The sequence below is a fragment of the Anastrepha obliqua genome, chromosome 2, assembly GCF_027943255.1.
Source record: "Anastrepha obliqua isolate idAnaObli1 chromosome 2, idAnaObli1_1.0, whole genome shotgun sequence".
NCBI lineage: Eukaryota > Metazoa > Arthropoda > Insecta > Diptera > Tephritidae > Anastrepha > Anastrepha obliqua.
In genome coordinates, this window is record NC_072893.1 from 85534902 (window position 1) to 85558255 (window position 23354).

The window sequence follows — 23354 nt, forward strand, 5'->3', positions numbered from 1 at the left end:
ATTTCTTTAAATGTTAGGTAAAAGCTCTGCAGACCAAGTTGAACGAAGAGAAATCGGCACGTATCAAGGCCGATCAAAACTCGCAAGAAAAAGAACGCCAATTAAGTATGTTGTCGGTGGACTATCGCCAAATACAGCAGCGCCTACAAAAGCTTGAAGGAGAATGTCGCCAAGAATCTGAGAAAGTAATGGCACTGCAGTCCCAGATCGAGCAGGAACACAGCAAAAAGAATTCCTTGTTATCCGAGTTAAGCTTACAAAGTTCAGAAGTTGCACATCTGAAATCGCGTGAAAATCAGCTGCAAAAGGAGGTCAGCTCTTTGCGTGAGACGAAGCGCAAATTCGAAGAAGAGATTGCTCAAATCAAAAACACCTTAAATAAGGAAATTCTCATGAAGCGCGAATATCAAGATCAATTGGAAGCCGAACAGTATTTCTCACGCCTCTATAAAACACAGGCAAACGAGCATCGCGAAGAGATATCGGAGCGTTGCCGTGAAATACAAGACCTGAAGGAGGAACGCACCTCGTTGAAGCATCAGGTACAAGTGGCAGTGGCGCGCGCAGACTCCGAAGCGTTGGCGCGTTCAATAGCCGAAGAAACGGTAGCTGATCTAGAGAAAGAGAAGACAATCAAGGAATTCGAGTTGAAGGACTTCATGACGAAGTATCGCAACGAGCTAGCAGCGAAGGAATCGGCACTTGCAGCCGCCAAGGAAACTGAAACGGAATATGTGAAAAAGTTGAATCAAAAGAATGCCGAAGCCGACGAACTGTTGCAGCAACATAAGAAACTTCAGGATGAAATGTCGCAATTGAGGGCTACAAAGGACGAAGAGCTCGCAAAGCTAAAGGAGAAACTACAAACCGAAATGCTGCTGAAGCAGGTCGCAGTAAACAAACTGACGGAGGTGATGAATCGACGAGACACGGACCTCCAAAGTGAGTTGGTCATCAGGCGATTTAAAAATTATAAAAGCGAAAAAACGATAAAAATATCTAAAAACTCGAATTATTTGCATTACGTTTACAGAACAAAAAGGCAAAGCGCGCTCATCCGCCGAACTGCGTAAAAAGGAGAAGGAAATGCGACGGCTACAACAAGAGCTCTCGCAAGAGCGTGAAAAGTACAATCAGCTATCGCTCAAACTTCAGGATGTACAAAGTCAAATCATCGAAGATAGCCATGTGAGTAGGCACAAACCTATTAAAATTAATTTATTTATATTATGTTAAAATTCAATATTATCAAAATTAATCTCTTTGCCGTGTAGATCAAGCAAAAGCTCCAAATGGAAATCGACTGCAAAGCCACAGAAATCGAACAATTGCAGTCGAAGCTTAATGAAACCGCCTCGTTATCATCAGCCGACAACGATCCTGAGGATACTCAGGTACTTGTGAGTTCAAAATCATTAAACATTATTAGGGAATATTATAATTATTAATTAAAATTACTCGCTTTTTAGGATTCGGTATTTGAGGGTTGGTTAAGTGTGCCAAATAAGCAGAATATACGCCGTCACGGTTGGAAGCGACAATATGTGATTGTGTCATCGCGCAAAATAATTTTTTACAATACCGAAATCGACAAACAGAATACAATCGATCCTGTGCTTATATTAGATTTAAGGTTGTGCTTCGGAACTTACTCAAATAATCTAAATATTAAATTGTTTATTTTAACTAATTATTTTTGCTTTATGTTGCATATGTAGCAAAGTATTTCATGTGCGTTCCGTAACGCAAGGTGATGTGATACGCGCCGACGCCAAAGAGATACCACGTATCTTCCAGCTGTTGTATGCTGGCGAGGGTGAAGCGCGCCGACCGGACGAACAAAATCAATTGGATATTAGTCAGTTGTTGGCGGATGAACGGCCTAGTACTATCATGTATAAAGGTACGTTATATGTAATTTGATATGTTTCCAAGTATTTTTAGTAAAATATATTTTTAATTTCTTCATAGGTCATGAATTCGTGCATATAACGTATCATATGCCAACTGCTTGCGAGGTCTGTCCGAAACCATTGTGGCACATGTTCAAGCCGCCAGCGGCGTATGAATGCAAGCGGTAAGTAAATTTGAGTGAGCTGCAAACAATCGCCTAATTGGCTACTCAAACTAACTCAATTAATACCTTAAATGGACCTACGGTTTTGAGGCATGAACGACGACATTTGATGAAGAAACTCATTTTTGTCTTGTTGTTGCAATATCATTTAACATTATCGATTTGAAAAAGTAGTATAACTGCGTGCTCCCGACAGTCGATTCTACGTTGCCGGAATGACTCGGATTTATATTCGGCCAAGGGCTTACACAGGCCTACGATTTGTTTGTATTTTGATTTCGATGTATATTTTTACTCTAAGTACGATTCTGTCCTCCAAAGGAGCTCATCACGTGATGTAAAAAAGCAAAAATAAGTTTTTATGGGTTTTTACCCCTACTTGACGTGCTAGACTCTGCAACCTCTACTCAACATAGCCAGATATGCAAGTTGGGAAAAAATAAATAAATAGTTTTGAATAAAATGGGATACACCTTTTAAGGCCCAGTGGTCGAACTTTCAATTATTAAATTTAGTTAAACGGAAGGGGAATTTCAGGTCTTTGTAATCAGCGATGTAAATTTTTCAAAATTCAAAATGTCGGATCTAAGATAGCGGGCTCAAAATACAAAAGTATGTGTTTTCACTTTTCTCAAAACTTTGAAGTAATGGGACGTTTGGTCCTCGGATTCGTATTCAGAGCACAAAAGTAAATAGGTAAATAGTTTTGCATAAAAAAAAAAAACGGAAATTTAGTCGACCTGTGTTAGTCATAAGCTTGTTGAGGATTTCATATAATAGGTCTTCCCATGAAATGCGGGTATATGCTACTGAAGTGGTCGGGCTTAGTAACTGGGGAATTTCTTCTATAGACCATTTATATAGTAAATGTGTGTAAACGTACTGATTTATCGATACCCTCCATGGTGAAAAGAATTCAGAAGGCGTGGCCTAGGTCAGACGGTTAAGTGGCTCTCAGCGAATTTGAAAGAATCAGCTGATTGGCTGACGTCGCCGAGATTGTGTTGGTGATATACGAAAAAAGCAACAGAGTAATCGCTCATGTTGCTTCGTTGCCGTCTGAACATTGACTGATTGGACGAACAAGAGAATACGTGTGAAATGCGCGGGAAGAATTCGGCTGCCGAGTACCCTATGATGTTGGTAATTTATCAGCCACACACTTTATTACCACAAATGGACTACCTTACAGCTTTAAGCCGACTCTGAACGGCAAATATTTTTTATTAGGAGCTTTTTCATGGCAGAAATACACTCGGAGGTTTTGCCATTGCCTGCCGAGGGGCGACCGCTATTAGAAACAACTTTTTCTTAATTTTGGTGTTTTCCGGAAATTCGAACCTATGTCTTCTGAACGGTAGTCACGCACCAACCCATTCGGCTACGGCGGCCGCCATCCAAAATTTCAAAAATTACTATGTCACAAAATCTCAGCACGCATCATGAAAACCTTCTTGATTGAAGTTTCGAAAAATTATAATTATTGCAATACTTTTTTGTCTGTTTAAAATTTCTTGTTTTTAGTTGCCGCAATAAAATTCATAAGGAGCATGTAGACAATAACGACCCGTTGGTGCCGTGCAAGCTGCATCACGACCCGCATACTGCCAAAGAAATGCTGCTGCTGGCCGGCACACCCGACGAGCAGCATCTGTGGGTGACGCGCCTCTCCAAGCGCATACAGAAGTTCGGCTACAAAGCAAACTCTTCATCGAACAATAACAGTGGCGGCGGTGACGGCAGCAAAATATCACCAAGGTGAGCTTGCAGGCATTTATTACTTTTTGGTGTATTTTTTTATTACAAATTATGTATAATAATGTTTCTTGCTTTTATATCTAAATATTCATGCCTTACACATACATATATACATACTATATATATTTATATCTATTTTAATGCCTGTTGAAATATTTAATTTAATGTTTTGTACTTACACTTTCAACACACATACATACATATAACATACTCGTATAACATACATATGTATCTCATTTATTGTTAATTCTAAAATCATATATTTCAATTTCTTTTTCTTCTTTTTATCTGTGTGTTATACGTTAATACGTTCCATGTGAATATTGGCAAACACTATTGGTAAATGCAATTGCAATACAACACATGCGCTTGCTCGCTACCCGCAAATCCGTGTCTCCCGTATTTCCTAACACAAAATCAACAATCAATGCTATGCCAAACAAAACCAAAACAAAAATAATCAACAATCGTATCAAATATTGCCATCATGAATGCCATCAACAACCATCATTAATACAATGCTATTATACATATATATATATATACTACCTGCATACATATGTATGTATCTTGCGCTCATTTGACCTCTGCTCATTCGTACGCTTGTATTTAAATGCATCTTGACGTGAGGGAGCAGCCAATCGACTCGTTCTGCTTACAAGCCATACGCAGTTAACGTACAAAGATCAGCTACGCTACCAGCTAATTCATCATTGAAACAGTGATCCGCACGAAAACGCAAGAAAAAAGAAGACAAATATACATACACATATTTACTATATATTAAAATAAAGATTAATTATCAGCAAAATCGTGTTACGTGGAGAAATGCGTGCGCGCACATACTGATATATGCAAATTAAAGAAAAAATAAAATAATAAAATAAAAAATAAAAAAGTAAAAATAAAAGCAATATAAAAAAAAAATAAAAATAAAAATGAATGAATGAGTGAACGAACGTATCATTAACAAAATGTTTGCATATCTCGATATATATACACATATATATATATTAGTTATCACTAGTTTAAAACACACACAGGAACACACGCTCATTTACTGATAATTTCATTGGTAATATGCTGTTATATGTTTGCTGTTATCGAAATGCGTATTGTGTATATAGAAAGAAGGAGAAGGAGAAGAAGAAGAAGCAGGAAAAACTATTCCAACTGCGCGCTGTTACATACATACATATATCTCTTCATATCAATTTAATTTAATTTTGTTACTGCTAATGTCTTGAGACAAAGTACTTGTTTGTTTAGCGCGTCATATCACCTTTTCCGCCAAATTACCATTACATTCTTCCTGTATGCTAACTTTATATACATATGAAGAACGAAAACGAAGTATATATACACATATGTCAGTGTTTATGTAAGCTTAATTTTTACACATTTATTATTATTACTACTTTATTGAACTAATATTTCGTAACTAAATACATAAATGAAATTAGATTTTAAGTAATCCGCTTTTGTAACTAAAACGTTTAGAGACGACTATAGCTGTGAGAGCGTATGCTAAAAAGGTATGAAAAATATTTAGAAAAAAATGTGAAGATTATATGAAAACAATTGCCCACTATCGCATACAAATAAAAATAAAAAACCAATAACTTTTACAAATTAGTACCAATTTTTTTAAAACCTAAATAATAAATTTAGATTTTGCTTTTGGCTAAACGTTGGAAAAAGCATTAACAAAGCATCTAACATTGACAGATACTTCATAAAAGCAAAGTGATATTCCCTTTTGAGCGTCAAAAAACGTATTTTCCGTTTTTGAAAAATAGTTAAAATCGGTTAAAAAGGTTAGAATCGAGTGTATTAAACAAAGTGAAATAAGTATATGACATTTAATTTTTCTGTGTACGCCTACAAGGCGCATTCATTAAAGTTGATGGCACTAGATCAACAATAACGTTTTGTACATTAGAATGCCATGACTAAAGAAAGTAGAAAAGATGAAGAAAAAGACGAACTAAGTTGAACAGCCGACTTGCAGTTGGAGCTAAAAACGTACAACGATAGTTCATTTTGTACTGACATCCTCCTGTACACAGCTAAAGAAAAGACCTCTTCGATACGCCAAAAGTTAAGAATTGGCGAATAGATGAAGCCATTGGTACAAATAAACATACGTGGTAACACTTGAAAAGAGCTGCCCAAAATTACATTTGTTTGGAAGCATTTAATGAGTATTAATAGACCGCGTTCATAGAGGTAAACATTTGTTGCTCCAACTCGTCAATTGTGACGCTCGTGTTCTGCCAGCACCGTTCGTGTTCTCGTCCTTTCCAATGTCGCTTTTGTCTTTAGATTATAAACCCAAAACTGCAAGGTATATGAGCACGACGGACAACATCAAAAGAGAATTTGCTTTGCTAAAGCAACAAAAATCGTCATCGCGGTCTAATGAAATTCTTTTGAAAGAGAGTTGGCAGCATTGAAAATAATGAGTTATACCGGTTTTTTGTATCGCTAGTCGCGAATCTTGCTCTATACATTTGTTGTTGCTTTCTCATGCAAATTTTTCGTTAAGTGAGCGGAGCCCAGAGCTAGCGAGCAGAGAAGTGGCGAATAACAGGCGCCTAAAGCAAAAACTAATCAGCTGGCTTACTGATATCACCTTTAATAGATTCGCTGTGATTGAAATTGAAAAATAGTTACATTTTAAAATGAAAAATAAAATAATTAACCAAATACATTTTTTTCTTGCCGAACTAATGTTTGTGAATACATTCATATTACTAGTAAAATAAATATGAAATAATTATAAAGTTGAGAGTGAATAGACTGCTTGTCTCTATTTTACAGTGCTAATATACATACATATATATGTAAAGCAAGTGGCTTTTGGTGCCTCAGTTACAAAAAACGCAAACGGGTTAATGTACATAAATGAACAAAGTTTTTTTTCAGGTTGTCAAATACTTATACCACTTTGTTTAAGAAACTTTGATTAAAATTATATTTATCATGGCTTTATACACTTTGCTTTAAATTTCAAACCTTTGTGGTAGTATTTAAAATCCTTATTTCCAACGCAGTTGGGAATAATAAAAAACTACTATTTGACATGCAGCCAAAAACAATTAGAACGGAAGAAATGAGGAGGTCTAAAAATCGTGTCTAGAGTTGATAATATTTGTAAATTAAAAACAAAAAAGAAAAAGTCACCACTATTTTGTGATACAACTTTTTAATCAACATTGCTGCTAATTTTTATTTGCTCGTTCAAAAATATTAATTCAATAGCATTTATAGAACATCCCCTTTCTGTTCTCGTGTAATTCTGAAAGTGCATTATGAGTAGACCGCTGTCTTATAACAAAATTATAATCCAGCACGTCTCAGATTGTTTTTATGGGGGTTCAAATTTAAAATGCTCCGCAAAAATGATTATTGTTAAATTTTACTAAAGCAATACAATAAGAAACTCTCCGAAATCGACTTTACATGTGATACTTTTTTTATTTTTGGAACCTTTGACATATTAAAAAAATCGAGGCGTGTTGTACTAATGATCAACATTTGAGTTTGAAGTTAGAATAATACATAAGGAAAATATGAGTTTGAGTTTGAAGAATAATAGATGAAGAAGAATAATCGCGTTATTATTCCATTTTGATTTCTTTACTCAAAATTTATGAACGTTTCAGTTGTTTTCTTTTAATACCAGCTGATGTTTTGCAAGTAAAAGATTTTAACTTTTATCAATTAAAACACAAATGGATCAGCAATGTTGAAAGTCAGGTGTGCCAAATTTCTCCAAAATCAGAACGAAAAATAAGTTTAGTATTTAAAGTATTCAGTTCAAAGCCTGATTGAAGTCAAGTGTGCTAAATTTCACTAAGATCATTACAAAATACCCATGCTAGCGACAATTTTAGCTGCTCTTCGGGTCAAGAGCACGAATAGGCATCAAAGTCGGGAGTCCAGTTTTACTGCGCACATCTAATTTGAAACAAATTTTTCAAATTTAAGTGATCACACCGGCGGTAAAATCCAACTGCCCTTAAGCTTAAATTGAACAGAATTATATCACGATATATGTGAAGTTTGAGGATATTCGTTGTTGTGAGGATATTCGTAGTCATTTAATAAAGCTATAACAAACTTCTTCTTACCCTTACTAAGTAGCGGCATGTGCGTATATTAAGCCAGTGTGGCAAAGCATTGCTCTGTTCAAGTCTTAAGCTAAGGTGGTGCAAAATAATCGTCCAATTTTATTTTTGAGTAACTTATTTTACTAAATAAAAAAAATATTTTGAGTACAGGAAATCTGTGTTTTAACCTTCACGCGCTCCGTTGAATGTCTGTTTGTATACTCCGGCTATTTAGTTCACAAACGTGCCAAATACGATTGACGTAAACGCCATTTGCAAAAATCATAAATTTCCAATAGGACGACAATCCCAGCACCATTTAGCGAATAACCAATAAGAGCTCAAAAACAAGCTCACCCTTATATATATTCCTATCGTTCCGTTAAAAAGCAAATGTCCGTGACCTTACCTTTAGACTTAAAATTTTAAATAAAATTGGAATTTGTTTTTCCCAGGAGCACTTTATTGGGGGGGTATGAAATTTTGAGCTTTATGTTAAGAGAAATTAAATAAAACTCTGAAAATAAAAATTATTCTGGAGAGAAAAAATAAAAGTAAAAAAAGCATTCGTGAATAAAAAAAAACAAAAAAAAGTAAAATTAAATATAATATTATCCGTTAGCAAAAAGAACAAAAAATTAATTGAAATAATATATATTTTAATTCTTAACAAAGGAAAATTGAAGTGAAAAATATAAAAACATGATAATTATTTTTGATCGAGAAGCTAAGACCAAATAATAATTATGATTTTTTTAGCACAAAACAAAACTTATCAGAAATAATCAAAAATGTATTTATTTTTACCGCAAACTTTTAAAATATATGATAGAGATTATGACAGATTGCAGCGGGATATACAAATGCAAATATGAGCACACGTAAAATCTCGATATAATGAAAAAATCTGTAAAACGTATAGGTGCTGAGCCCTTAAAAACGCAATTTCTGTGTTTTCATACAAAAATTACCCATAGAGGTAGTGGAAAAAATGTTGAGCGAATTGTAGCGAAAATTTTGTTTTAAAACCACTAGGTGTAAAATAAATTCATAATAATCGCAAACAAACCGTTATACCCGTAACAGACATCTAGTAACAATACCATAGTAAAAGTATTATAGTATTGTGTTTACTACATGTGATGACACACAAACCAATGCAGTAAATCTAAATATTAGTGTTTGTGTCATAGACAAAAAATGATCCAAAAATTCAGTTGCGTTGTGGAAAAAGTGAGTTTCATTATTACGAATAGTGCAAAAATTATGTAGTGCCTCCACAAAAACTGGAAGAGGTTAAAGCGTGCGTTGAAAGCTAATTAAAGAATAGGAGCTGCAGGACATTTGTCAAAAGTGGTCAGTATACTTTTTTTTATATATTATATATATAATTGACGCGTACACCCTTTTTGGGTGTTTGGCCGAGCTCCTCCGCCTATTTGTGGTGTGCGTCTTGATGTTGTTCCACAAATGGAGGGACTTACAGTTTCAAGCCGACTCCGAACGGCAGATATTTTTCTGAGGAGCTTTTTCATGGCAGAAATACACTCGAGGGGTGACCGCTATTAGAAAAAACTTTTTCTTAATTTTGATCTTTCATCGAGATTCGAACCGACGTTCTCTCTCTGAATTCCGAATGGTAGTCACGCACCATCCCATTCGGCTACGGCGGCCGCCAAAAGGATATCATTTAATCAATCTATCGAAATAATGCATGGATGCTGTATATTCGCGATATTTTTTGACATTTTTTTATTCGACCTTGGTTTACCAAATTTTTTTTCAACAAATTCAAAACAAGAAAATATAATAATTTTATTTATCTGTCGAAATAATGTAATGAAGAATGTGAAAAATTTGCGACGTTTTTTGACATTTTTTATTCGACCTTGGTTTTCTAACTAATTTTTGAAATTTTTTCCAACAAATTCAAAACAAGAAGATATATTATAATAATTTTATTTATCTGTCAAAATAAAATTCCCAAGTTTTTTTCGAAATTAAAAAACTAACTACTAACTAATGCTTTCCAATTTTTTTTTCGATGTTTTTGGTTTCGACATTTTAAATTTCGATATATCATACCAGACCATTTTTTTTCTAGCTGCGCGCAAGTATTCTTTAAAACATTCGCATTTTTTATGGGTACTACGCTGTTTTTCAAATACCCAGACTCCGTACTAAATTTTTACTTTGGACGTGCCCATTTTTTCTTTTCTTAATTAGACTTTTTTAAAATATAGGCTTTAGTAAAATATTTATATAAATACAATAACTTTTGGTGAGAAATGTGTCTGCGGTGATTAGTCTTTGCGAAACGAGTACCCCTCGAAATTCCTTACGATCCTGTCATTGAGACTTCTCTATACATTAACGTTATCTGGTACTAGCTTACTTGAAGAAATTTTCAAAATGACGATGGCATAACATGGCAATAGGTCTGTTCATGTAACTTAATTTCGAGAATTCGCTCTCAAAGAGAAAAATAAAAAAATACATAAACGCAAAACCCATGCAACATTTTGAAGGATTTGCGAACAGTTGATTAAATTGTTGGCGGGAAAAATCACAGAAATCAAACAAAAATTCAATTGAGCTACTTCGTAGCTTTCGATTTGTATTTCGGAAAATGCAGCAACTGTAACTGGAGGCTGTAGTTCCGAAGTGCATACCTTTATATCATTGACCGATTCCTTGCCATCGCATTCAATCAAATTTGACAATTGTTATAAAATGAATAATTGAGCGTCGAGATGTTGAGTAAATGGCACGCATCTGATATTCGCTCGTAGTATTGCTACTATGTATATGTCTGCCACGGGAACGTTTTATCAACCACAACAACAATGCAGTTATCAATAGATAGTTATAACATAGCGAATTATGGATTTACAGGTGCTACAGTCACAGTTTTGCTTTGATCGTAGACCAAATAAGTTATACTTAAAAAGGGGAAATTCAACCGTTGTCAAGAATCAACGCAAGTGATTGATAATTTTCAATTACATCTTATGATCGAAACTATCAATTCAGATTTGTTATATTATATCGAGGTTTCACTGTATATTGAAAAATATTTTACAACATTTAACTTATGGATTTTTATGATGAAATTAAAAGCAAAAATCTTTGTTTGTTCCTACTCATCTTGCATTATATTTGACCGACATTTTCCCATCCCTTAACGCAATAACTACGTGGATTACGTCACTAGAAAAGTTGTATCCAGTTGTAATACACTAAAATTAGTTTCGCTGGACTTACAATTCAAAAAGTTGCCAAATAAGTTGGGACACCGCCTCAGTCCAAAATAATGAGTTTTGTTTTTGAATCGAAAATAGCGATTTTTTTTTGGAGATGAAGACTTGGCAGCATGAGCCCCACTGCTGCACCGCATTTTTTATATGATAGAACTTTGTAATTTTCGCATTATTTGTATGCTTTAACTTTGAGTCGAGTATTATTGGCGCGTAGTGGAGCAAAATTTTTCATAGCCGCTTAATTTTAACATAACTGACAAACAAGTTGTTTGAACCGCAAATAGTTGTCGAATGTACAGTACTTGCTAGCTTTTACATTTAAAAAATATAAGTACTTTTATTTATTACCACTTCCAAAGAAGGCTTAATAATAACTGATTGGGTTTCTTCAATAAAATTCAAGTATTATATCAATTCCAATCATGCATATATGTATGTATGTATGTGTCAACATATCTTTCCGCTCGATTTTGCAAGGCCCATTTTCCACATTTTGTGTATATTTGCCTAAACGAAGTTAGGTTTTCCATTAATATATTCCATACATTTAAACTGAGGAGAATATTCGATGATTCCATACTAATGTTACTTATAATATTAATAATTACAAAAATAAAATACATACATTCGAATAAGTATTATATACATACAAGCGTACATATTCGAGAGCGCATTTTGGGAATAAGTTGTTAAGATTTAGTTACATTACATGTAATTTATTTAAATTTATTATTTCTTGCTTAATTTAAGTTGCTAAATCGTGTATTAACAAAGATTAATGTAACTAAGGGTAAAGTCAAAACTACAAAACTATATTACAAAAAAAAAAAAAACAAAAAACAAAAATTATTAAAAAGTTGTAAAATCTTAAAATTCGTACTTCTAAGCGATAAAATTAAACTGAATTCCAGCAAATAGTACTTTATTTTTTGTTTTTGTTTTAGTAAATGCATTATTCAATACTTGAAAGCAATACGATAAACCTAACAAAACATTCTGAAAAAAAAAATAATAATAAAAAAATTGAAACGGTAAAGTTCAATAGTACTGACCTTTGAAACAAATTGAAGCAGCTAAGTGATCCCAGACTAACGCCAAGCAGCTACCCAAAGCATTACTGCCAACAGCAAATAGTACAACAAGGCAATGTATAGTAAGTTGCTGTTAATGAAATAAATATTTACATATACAAACATATAATAATCATCACATGACCGTCAATAATATATTTTGCCTTTCTCTTTGGCTTAAAAATGATCTTTAAAAACTTAATTATGCCTGTTTTCAATACAAATCTGGAATGTATATTATTTATTTTGCTTTGAAGCACGTTGCCTATTTTGAAAATCTAATTTGCTGTTGCGTTATTCGCCTTGCTTAGAATTTTTTTATACATTTATACGGAATATTTTTGTTTCTTTCTTCTATGAAATTTGCAAAACAAAAAAATTATAATGCAAACTTTGGTTCTTTATAAGTTCATATTTCACACATGCGTACATATTTTTTTCAGTTAATTTAAAATTATATAAAAAGAAAAAACAAAAATGTGAAAAAATAAAAAAATACTTTGTAAAAATATTAAATGCTTAGTTTCGTTTTTTTCAGTTGCACACTGTATGTACATTGGGATGACTCACCAAAAAAAGTAGCGGTTTTCCATTGGAATTATTATACATATATATGTATATATATACCTATTTATTTATTTATTTTTATATATTTATTCTATTTATTATATTAATATTGTTTTCTTTTCTCGAAAAATTATACCACATTTCATATTTCACAAGAGAGCGGACACCTCCCATAAGTGGCCTTTTTTTCAGTACCACAAATTCTTAAGAATTTAAAAAAAAATTTCTCTTGAGTGGGTAACCCGCCGATAACACGTTAACCCTCCCATGTCATATTATTATTTTTATATTTTTCTCATAAGCGCACAAATTTTTCAGTCTCTTAAGTGTCCGCACAAGAGAGAGTACACTGCAGTATAAAAGCCATTCGATAAAATTCGAACTTCAGTAACTTTAGGCATCCTAAATTTGTTGTATAAATGTAAAGTAGACTGCCGATATTCATATTGTATCCCACGCTCTGGGATATTTAACATTTCTTTTAAAAAAGAGCCATCGTCCTATAAAATGCAATATGGGAATCCTTTCCGATGGATTGTTGGGATTCTCATTTCGTAAGGAATCTCAACGTGGTTGCTAATTTTAGCCCTACAGGCATGGACGACGACTTTATTTGAGGTTTAATATCGTTAAACAAAGCTGCAAAAAATGGCGTACGTTAATATTGAGAAGGCAGTTTTGTATATGCACTTACACAGGTTCTGAAAAATCTAAAGAAAGAAATCCTCAATTCAAAATTAAAAAAAAAAAATTCTGTTGTCTGACAATCAGCTGTTTCGGATTTAACTTCGAACTTTATTCAAATCACGCCAATTACATCACACCTTAAGCTAATTCGTGCGATTTCGAAAATTAATCGCGAGATTTCCATTACATGTCCGATATAGATGTATGTACATATATTGAATATAGTGAAATAAAACGATTTACTTACATTTTTTGGTCGAACTTGAGCACACGTATAAACAAAAATCAGTTGAACTACGGTAAACTTCACTTCTTGTGGGGGGTAATAAATGCCTGGTGCGAGTATAGCAGTTTGATAAAAGAAAACGAAAATTCGGTGGCGCTGACGCAGGGCGGACTGAATGCGACATTAATGCGGGAAAAGAAAACTCCTTAAGATTTACAAGAGCTGAACCAATTTGAAAATACTTGCAAAAATCGAGTTTCTCATAAATAAAATCAGTTTTTGAAACAACTGTTTCCCAAAAAAATCACATCAGAACTTAAGCTTAAATGATCTGCATAGATTAATGAGATTTTTGATGCTATTTTTGACTTTTTCTGGAATATAGGCTTAAGGAAAGCTTGAATAGCTCAGACAAAAATTGAACGCTTTAGACTTCTGAGGTATCATTGGAAAGGTATTTTCTCACCCTTTTTACTACCACATTGGAAAATTAACCCGTTCACGTCCCAATTTTGGGCATATTATATCGCAATTATCTATTCATTGATTTGCTTATATTTATAAAATTTAAAACATTTTTATGCATGCCTTTTAACTTAAATTCCTATACAAACTGAGGTGCTTTATTTATTTATTATATTTTTAAAAACCAATTTTTTTTTATAAAAAGCCTGTTTTTTTTGCATCAATGAGTGGATTGAGAACAGTACTGATTGTTTTTTATGATAGGGTGATGCACCCTAACGTACAAATATAGTATATACATATGTATATGAATTTAATTTCTTGTTAGTTGTGAATGTTTTTATCAGTCATTTCATTGAAAAGAGCTACTCACAAGGCGCTGTAAAATGCATTTAATTTCTGATGTATATGTAAAAAATATTATCTGACGATCTTTATAAAATATTTGATATATTTAATATATTATGAATGAATGGCAAACCTCCGATTGTATTTCTGCCATGAAGAAGCTCATCATAAAAACTGCACTTCGGAGTCGGCTTAAAATTGTAGGTCTCTCCATTTGTGGAAGAACTTCAAGACGTATGCCATAAATGAGAGGTGGACCTCAGCCAAACACTCAAAAAGGGTGTAAGCGTCAATCATACATATATGTATAATAAAGAATTTGCTTTTATCTACAACTTCTTGTTTTGAGGTTTATCGTAAAATGATTCATATAAAACTGAAAACAAACCTATGCCATTTTATTGAGTATTAAACCCTACATCTACCCTTTCTACGGAATGTGTCTTAACATCTGTCAAATTTTTGTTTTGACTTTGTCACGTTTCCTCATGTGAGTAATTAACTGTCTTAACATTTTATTTTCAAAATGGTGAATTGAAAATTGAGTTGTCAAACTAAGAAATGACAGGTGATGTTAGGGCAGTGATGATAAGAAATTCTGTAGGACAGATATGTTTGACCAGAGCTTTTTTAACATAATCTATAGAAGGTAAGGCAAGGTATGAAGTAAGGGGTAAAACGGCATGTAAAATAGACAGTAACGAATTTTTTTTTCTGACGAAACTATTAGACGTAGAACTTTTAACATATCACAAAATTTACAAAGGCTACTGGTACATGGCACGTAAGGCAAGTTTTCCAGAACACTCATTCATGGGAGGCGTAATAGGAACCGTAATTTTTGTTTGAAACAAGTAATACAAGATACTATGTTAAATTTTGATAAATTATCTACAGAGCAATGCCAACCATTTTGAGTAACGTGCTTCCGAGAAAAAACGAGAAAGAAGATAAAAAACCCCTAATTAATTACAGAAGCGGTTTTTCAAAATAGCATTCTGCACGGCTCTTCGCTGATTGCCATTCTCAACATTTCTAAATAAAGTGGGCTACATCGGTGCAACGAGTATCCAGAGTTTCAAGCAAACATCCTATAGCGATATTGAAATTGTATTCATTTGGCATATGCGACTTTATATGCTACTGTCCCAAATGCCAATTGCACATTTTTAGAGAATTACACCTTGGTCAAAAAGTTCCCGCAATATATTTTGAAAATTCAAAATACAAGAATATTCCTCAAAAGTGATATTATCGTGTTATGCCAGCGTTTGATCCAGCTCTCGAAACACGGCTAGTTCTAGAAACTCTATTTTCGGTATAGCCGTCAGAGCCGTTCCTTTACCTACTTTCGGCTGCTAAAACGCGTTCCCCGTAGTGGTTATTTGACTTGATCAAAAATAAAAAAATCGCAGAAGTCATATCAGGTGAATTGGATAGTATTCGTTTCATTCTTGGTCAAAACTTCACGGATAATGATGGCAGTGTGCGACGGTGCGTTATCATTATGCAAAATCCACAGGTTGTTTTCCCACAAATCCTTTCTTTTGTGACGAATTGCTTCATGTAAACATCTCAAAACGATCAAATATATAATAGTTTTTATTAACTGTTGGGCATTCTGGTAAAAATTCGTTGTAGTCCATTAAAATCATGAGCACGGCTTTCTTTTTCGACTGAAAACGACGTGGTTTTTTAGTCTTGGTTCATTCGGAGCTCTCCACTCTTTGATAATTGAGGAAGACGAAGGGCACACAAAACCAAAACTGTACAAAATTAATGTTGCGAAAAGTTTTCAAGTTTCATATCAAAGAAAAATGTCGCCATGTTCTCCAGACTTAAACCTATTCGATTTTAGCAATTGGATTCATACGCTTAGGAAACTTGGGAACTTTGGATAGTTTCAGAAATGTATGGCTAAAAATTTGGAACAAAATACTGAATGAAGCCGTCCTATTACCGAAATAAAGCTATTATTTTCGTTATTTTAAAAAAGGTGCAATAGGCATTATTTACACGCTGTAGTTTCGGTGGCTGAATTGATCTGGTTGATTCTTGCTATGATAAATGTAATTCGTTGATGAATGCACCCCGATAAAATTATGATTTCAGCTGCACTACGCACTTAGGCGATTTGTATTGACGTGGCGAAACAAAAAAAAAAAAAACGAGAAAACTTTGTCACTGCATGGACTTACCTGCTTTGCTTTTAAAAATTATGAAGGAATGATACTGCCGGTTCTTTCCAGATTTGATCCTTACTGTAAATATAAGGTTTCCAATTATAGAACAAGTTTTCTTATAACAGCCGTAACCGCTCAGCAAGCAATGACCATCCTCTGAGTGATTTTCTGAAAAAACTTATAAAAACCGTCTGCCGTTCGGAGCCAGCATGAAACTATAGATTACTCCGTTTGTAGACATCATCTAAATGCGCATCAAAAATTGCGGGAAAAGTCGAATGCCAAACAAATTTTATAACAACTTTTTGTACTCGTATACCCTTAACTATTTTTTTATGTGAGTTGCTTGGAAGAGGCGCTATATAAAAACAGCGTATTCTATACGGACCTTAACAAATGCTACAGGCAACTTTTTGAGAATGTAAGGACCTGACAAATGTGTACAATTACACCGGGCAAAGGCTAACATAGCGTATGGATTCGGAATTAAGAAACCTATATATAATCGGTAATATGGGTGTTGCAAGAAGCGCTTAATCCAACAAAAGTTGTTCGCGGAAGTAGCACCTCAAAGCAAAGGGTCACTGGTTTTTCTCGAAAAATCTGATCATGTCGCAAATGTACCACCAGATAAACTTAAAACAATCAATTTTTCGTGGTAATAACCATTTGTTTGCCAGAAGTTTTCGGAGAGTTAAGGAAAATAAACCACCGAATATGAACCATCCTTCATCGAGCCAATGCGAGCTCTCACGTATCGGCTTACCCAAGAAAGTTTTTGAGCACTCAGAAGATTGAATTAATTTTTTTTGTTCGCGAACATTAAAAATACATACAGTTTGTGTCAGAAAAAAGGAACCGCGATAATTCATGAAGTACAAAAGATATATATTTAAAATTTTTTTTACATGAAGTATGTAGAAAACTACGAGTCGCAATTACTCAATAAGCCGTGTAGTCTCCATCGGCATGCTTTGAAGCAGCTTTTCTGCGTAGCTCGTCGACAAAGAGGACCAGATTTTGGGATTTTGACGCACGAGTTGCTTTAAATCATGGACTGGCCTTCCGGCAAGATGCATTTTCATAGTTGCCCACATATTTTCAATGAGGTTGACGTCTGGGGACTGGGAAGACCAGTCCAGTGTGTGATACCATTTTCTTGTTTGGTTTCTCAATGTGTTTTTCTGAGAGCAGTGGTTTTGATGATGTGGAACGGAAGGATATATTCGCCTCCTTCAGTCGACGTTCGATGGTGTTGATGCTCACATCTATTCCCTTTTTAGCAAGAACTGATCGAGCTTGGCGTAGTCACAAAAAAGGGCCTCGCTTAAAAAGTTGAACGATCACTTTATCCTGCTTTTTTGTCATCACTCGCTTCGAGCTGCGCTCGGAAAAGCCATCAACATTTTTATACACCTTATACCACTGATCCTACATCACAACAAACTTTTTTGATTTTTTAATCACTCTTGCAGCCGCGGCGTAAAATAATTTCGGCCTTTTCGAATGCGTGCAAAAAAATACCGCCTCGAAACGATTCGCGTACTTTTCACTCATTTCTGTTTGGTGGCGCTTACGGGAAAGTTTCGAACGACACTAACCTGAGTTAGCACTTACGTCGTACCCCTTGAGTGGGACTATTATGCAGCAAAAAGCAGCACGATATATTATATATCTTGAAGTTACAAGAAAAAAACCGGTTATTTTCTTCTGACACAGATTGTACAATGCGAAGTCAACGTTTTTCAATGCTTGAAGACATTGTAGGCACTTAAAGGTTAAACAGCTCGTTTTGGAGGTATCCACTTCTGAGTGGCAAAAGTGCTTTGAAAATTAGTTCGAGCGAATGCAGAAATATATTGACTTTCAAGGAGAATGTTTTGCAAAATAATAAACCGATTTTCATTATTATTTTATTGTGTTTTCATTACTTGGCGCAATCTATAAAAGGCAATTATCGCATTACTTAATTTTATTTTTATTTCCCGATTGTTTTTCTGTTTGTTTGCGAACTTAGTGTACCTCGGTCTTAGATTTCTCTCAATTGATATTTTGTTTGTGCTTTTGATATTTTTATGGAATACCAAAAAATATTAGCTGTGATTGAAATGGTAATTATGGCAAAAAAAATTAATAATTATAATAAAAATAGTCATTTATGCTAGTTAGAATTATTAATTGTAAATATAATATTAAAATATGATTTACTCATCAATAACAGTTACTCAACCTGCATTTATAAAAAACTTTATAAAATTTCATAATTAAAAATGTAACGCAGCGCTTTGTGAATAACCTCTTGGCTTGTAAAATTTTTTTATTCTAGTTTGTGTCCGTTTCGTTTCATTCGCTACCTCTTCAAACAAAAATATTAAAATTTTTCATCAAAGTATTATACTTGTACATAACTCTACTCATAAACTGTTTTACTTATATATTTTTCCATTCCTGTGTATATTTTAAAGTCGACTGAAATGGCAATCATCAACAACATCGCAACAATCACAACGACAATCTTCGCCGCCTACACCACCACCAAAACCTTTGTCATTGCAACACCAAAAATCGCAACCACCAATATTTTACAATAACAAATAAAATTACTGATTGAATGGCTTAGCAAATTGGAGCAACAGCAGCGGCAGCAACAACGACAACAACAATTAATAAGACTATCAAATCGCCTGCGTAACAGTTTCATAAAAAGGTTTCGTTCAGCTACACGCTACGATTAGAATACGCAGTGAATATGAACTTTTAATTACTAAAATTACAAAAAAAAAAAAAAAAAAAATAGTTTAAGCGAAATAGTTTAAGCGAAAAATAATAACCACAAACAACTCGCTAAAATACTTAACTAAGTTTGCGCACATTAGACAGATTACTTTTAGTTATAAGACCTTCGGTGCACTTGTTTTAGGCTGTTGGATCTGTTAGTCTATAATGGCAATGTTTAAGTTTTTGTACTTAGTTATGTAATATGTAGTTATATTGAAAATATAGTATACGAGGGTCGATCAATAAGTACACATGCGCAATGACAGGTGGCCGTTGATGAGGGATATTGGCATTACCGTCGTCTACTTTTATCTGTCGAAGGTCTTTCAAACTAATTCATGCGTTAAATGAAAAGAGAGCAGTCCGTTTTTTATTTAAATAAAAATGTTTCATGCTTCAGACCACTTAAGGCAGGACTGTGGACAGATGTGATTGTCAAAGACATAACGGAAAAGGTCTATGACAGAAATGATTCAGAGGGATGATTTTCGCCAAACTAAAGGACATGAAGTAGCAAAGGCGGTATAAATATTTCAAACGATGAGTTGATTGTGAAAAGTGTGCCGATCCGATGCGAGTTTCATGGCGAGCAAACTTTCGAAAATGGCTAACTCCTTTGAATTTGGACTACTTTAAACGATTTTCGTATGACCTTGCGTTGTGTCATTAGAGTTAAAGAGACCTAGATACATTACTCTATGACGGAGATCAAACGACAGTGCTACGAAAAAAGCAAGAATGCTTGCATCCGCCGGCAATGAAATGCGGACGATTTTTTAAGATTCAAAAGAAATTATCTACACATTCTCTTCGAGAATTATAAAAAAGTTAAAGAGACCGGGCTTCGATGAGGACAACTTTTAAGAATTCGAAAGGAATAATCAAAGTAGGTTTTTTAGCGATAAAACAACGAATTTTTGTACTGTTAATAAGTGATCAACTTGAATAATTCCTCAAAATAAAGTACTACAAGTATTACTTCCGGCATAACTACCCAGTTGTACTAAACCAATTGAATTAAAAATTTAAGGAGACAGGGTTCCAAGTGGATAAGCACCTTCAACCGAAAGGTAAAGGTTGTTGTATCGGCTGGAAAGGAAACGGCGACGAATTATTGGAATTCAAAAGGAGTGATAAAAAAAGAAAGAAGTACGACTCAAGACGTATAGGACAGATTCGGTAAGAAATTGACGGTGACCAGAAAATTCTTATTAGGATTGCGACTAAATTGCTCAAACTACGTTAAGAATTGGTGCTACATCCATCATACTCATTCGAACATACGAATTCTTTTTGCCACACAATATAAAAGCATAATTCAGGAGAAAAAAATGACAAAGAAACCTATTTTGAAAGCTTTGACATGTCGTATTTTAGAAGCGATTAAAGAAATGTCAGTAACGTTAAAAAAATTTATAGAGTTCAACATCACTGAGAAAAATTACAAAAAATGCTGGCACTTTTTGATCGACCCTTGTACTGCTATAGTTTGTAAGAGAGAGTAGTTTGTGCCAAGTAGAGGAATTTAAAAGATTTACTAAGTAAAAATGATTTTTAATATTTGTAAATATTATATTTGTATTTGGAACTGTATTATATAATATAAAATCTGTTAATAACATTTCATCGTACTGGAATGAAATTATAGTCTATTTCCACCAAGACCTTTAACTGCCGTTAAACGCCCTATTATGTTTCAGAAATATCAAACGCTGCCATCACAAAATTATAGTTAATATGAAATAGCTGATTTTTTGTTTACATTTCGCATTTGTAGACAGCAGCTAGTCAAAAGAGCTGTGTGTCTGTTTTATGTAAAAATGTCATCTGCCGGTTGCATTTGTATACAATGTGGCGCAAAATTAATCATCCAATTTTGTTTTTGAACATCTGTTTTACTCAACAAAAAAATTATTTTGATGATGAGACAAGCGCTCCACTGTTTGTCTGAATATAGAAGCTGTCTACGTCACAAGTGTGAAATATGATTGACGTACGACGCCATTTGTAAAATTTATAAATCTTCCGATAGGGTGATTAATTTTGCACCACCTTGTAGTTTCATTTTTTGCATTTGTTGTTTCTAGAAAATGGGAGTGTTGGCTGTATTCATTACATAAAATATGTATACGTAGTTGCATATACTTATATATACGCTAAAAATACCGCAAAAGTAAATCCGAAATGCTCCACAAATTCTCTGTATTAAAATTCAATCACACGCAATTTATTTTATGATTTTTATTTATTTATTTACTTGAAATATATTTAAAAATAGTTATCACAAAATCATGGTAACTAGCAACAGAGACTATCGGCTTGTATGTAATGATATCTCTTTTGTTTATACAATTAAGGCTCTGGCAGCGCCTGAAAGTATCTTGTAAAAAAATGCTTACATTTGTAATACCAGAGAATGTTAATGGCAAATTAAATTAACATTCTCTGGCCTAACTTCGTTGGGAAAAATATGTACATAGTTTCCAAGCTTTGATCAAACTGAATTTCTATATGAATTTAGGCATTTAAAAGTGATTATTAATTAAATTTAAGTGTAGCTGCAGTTAAGGAACAGTGGAAATAGAAATGATTTTACCGATGCTGAATAGAGCTGTCAATTTTATTATCCAATATAGGCGTATGAATTTAAGATATTTGTAGTAAAAAAATTTCAAAAATTTCTCAAAATATGCCCAAATAAAATTTGCATACTAGGAAAAATAAGTGAATTTGAATTTGCACACTTAAGGATAAAAATTTGTTGTTTATATTGAGTTCCATGTATTGATAAATTTGCGTAACATACAAATTTATATGTATATTATACAATGCATACAACTGAGTTCACAATGATAGCAACGCGACGTATTGCAAAGTTTTGGCTAATTATTATTATTATTTCTTCTTTTTATATAAAAATGGAGTTTTTACTACACCAAAAACCAACCAATTTTGAAAAAACTCGACCAATTTTCATTAACATTTCAAACTTATTAATTCAAGTTTTTAAGTAAAATTTTGAGTAAATAATTTAGATAATAAAGTATAAGTTTAACCTTCCGTAGACACCTTGTTGAAAACCTTCGGTTGGTCACTCGGGTCTGGTCCTTTTTCGTCCTGTTCGGGGATCCTTTTTAAAAAGTTATATCCACAAATCGATAGAAAATTAAATTTTAGCAAGCTACATGGAAGCTCAAGTCGTTAGCTATAATAGAAATATGTTAAATCCATGGCCAAAGTCGAAAAAGTGTGCCCAGACCCGGGTGACCAACGGAGGGTTAAAGTATAATAGTTCAGAAATTTTGCTGGCGGCATTTCTTGCATTTTTTCCATATGCAAAAAACTTTGAGCAGTCGGTAGAGCGTAGGAATTTATGAAAAAGTCAAAACGAATTTCGAGCCACTTTAAACAAGCACAATACTATACCATAGGCTACAAAACTGCATACCCTAAAAATTCTGACTAAACAATTTAAAATTTTATGTTTTTTTTTTAACTTTTTTAACATAGTTTGAAACATTGAGCTATAAGGATTTTGTTTTTGTCTTACTATATTTTTATAAAACAGAAGAAAGAAAAGAAATTAAATACAAAATAAATAAATGGTAAAACTTTGCAATATGCCGCGCTATTATTGTGATAATAGCTGTACATAAATACTTAAAAAATTACAATAAAAAAGTGTATAAATAAATAAAAAGCTTATGACTAACCACTTTATATAATAGTTTGAAACAACATTCCTAATTAGCCGATAAGCAATATAAATAATATAATGCATTTATAATAAAAACGTTTAAAGCGAAGAAAATCAAAAAGC

At 33.5% G+C, this 23354-nt stretch overlaps 1 protein-coding gene across 4 annotated transcripts in view; it reads left to right on the plus strand.

Annotated features, from left to right (window-relative positions):
• Nucleotides 1-19490, plus strand: part of LOC129239599 (rho-associated protein kinase 1) — a 42443-nt gene extending 22953 nt beyond the window's left edge. Inside the window, exons 5-12 of one of the 4 annotated variants that reach the window (XM_054875216.1) lie at nt 18-942; nt 1034-1188; nt 1275-1400; nt 1470-1633; nt 1719-1903; nt 1972-2077; nt 3602-3835; nt 19222-19490. In XM_054875216.1, the coding sequence (XP_054731191.1) occupies nt 18-942; nt 1034-1188; nt 1275-1400; nt 1470-1633; nt 1719-1903; nt 1972-2077; nt 3602-3835; nt 19222-19354 (2028 nt within the window). In that variant the 3' untranslated portion in view covers nt 19355-19490. Of the gene's footprint in view, nt 1-17; nt 943-1033; nt 1189-1274; nt 1401-1469; nt 1634-1718; nt 1904-1971; nt 2078-3601; nt 3836-4472; nt 5468-19221 lie in introns of those variants that run through there. The other 3 variants (XM_054875217.1, XM_054875218.1, XM_054875220.1) reach the window with 3 other exon arrangements.
• The last annotated feature ends 3864 nt before the right edge of the window (nt 19491-23354 follow it).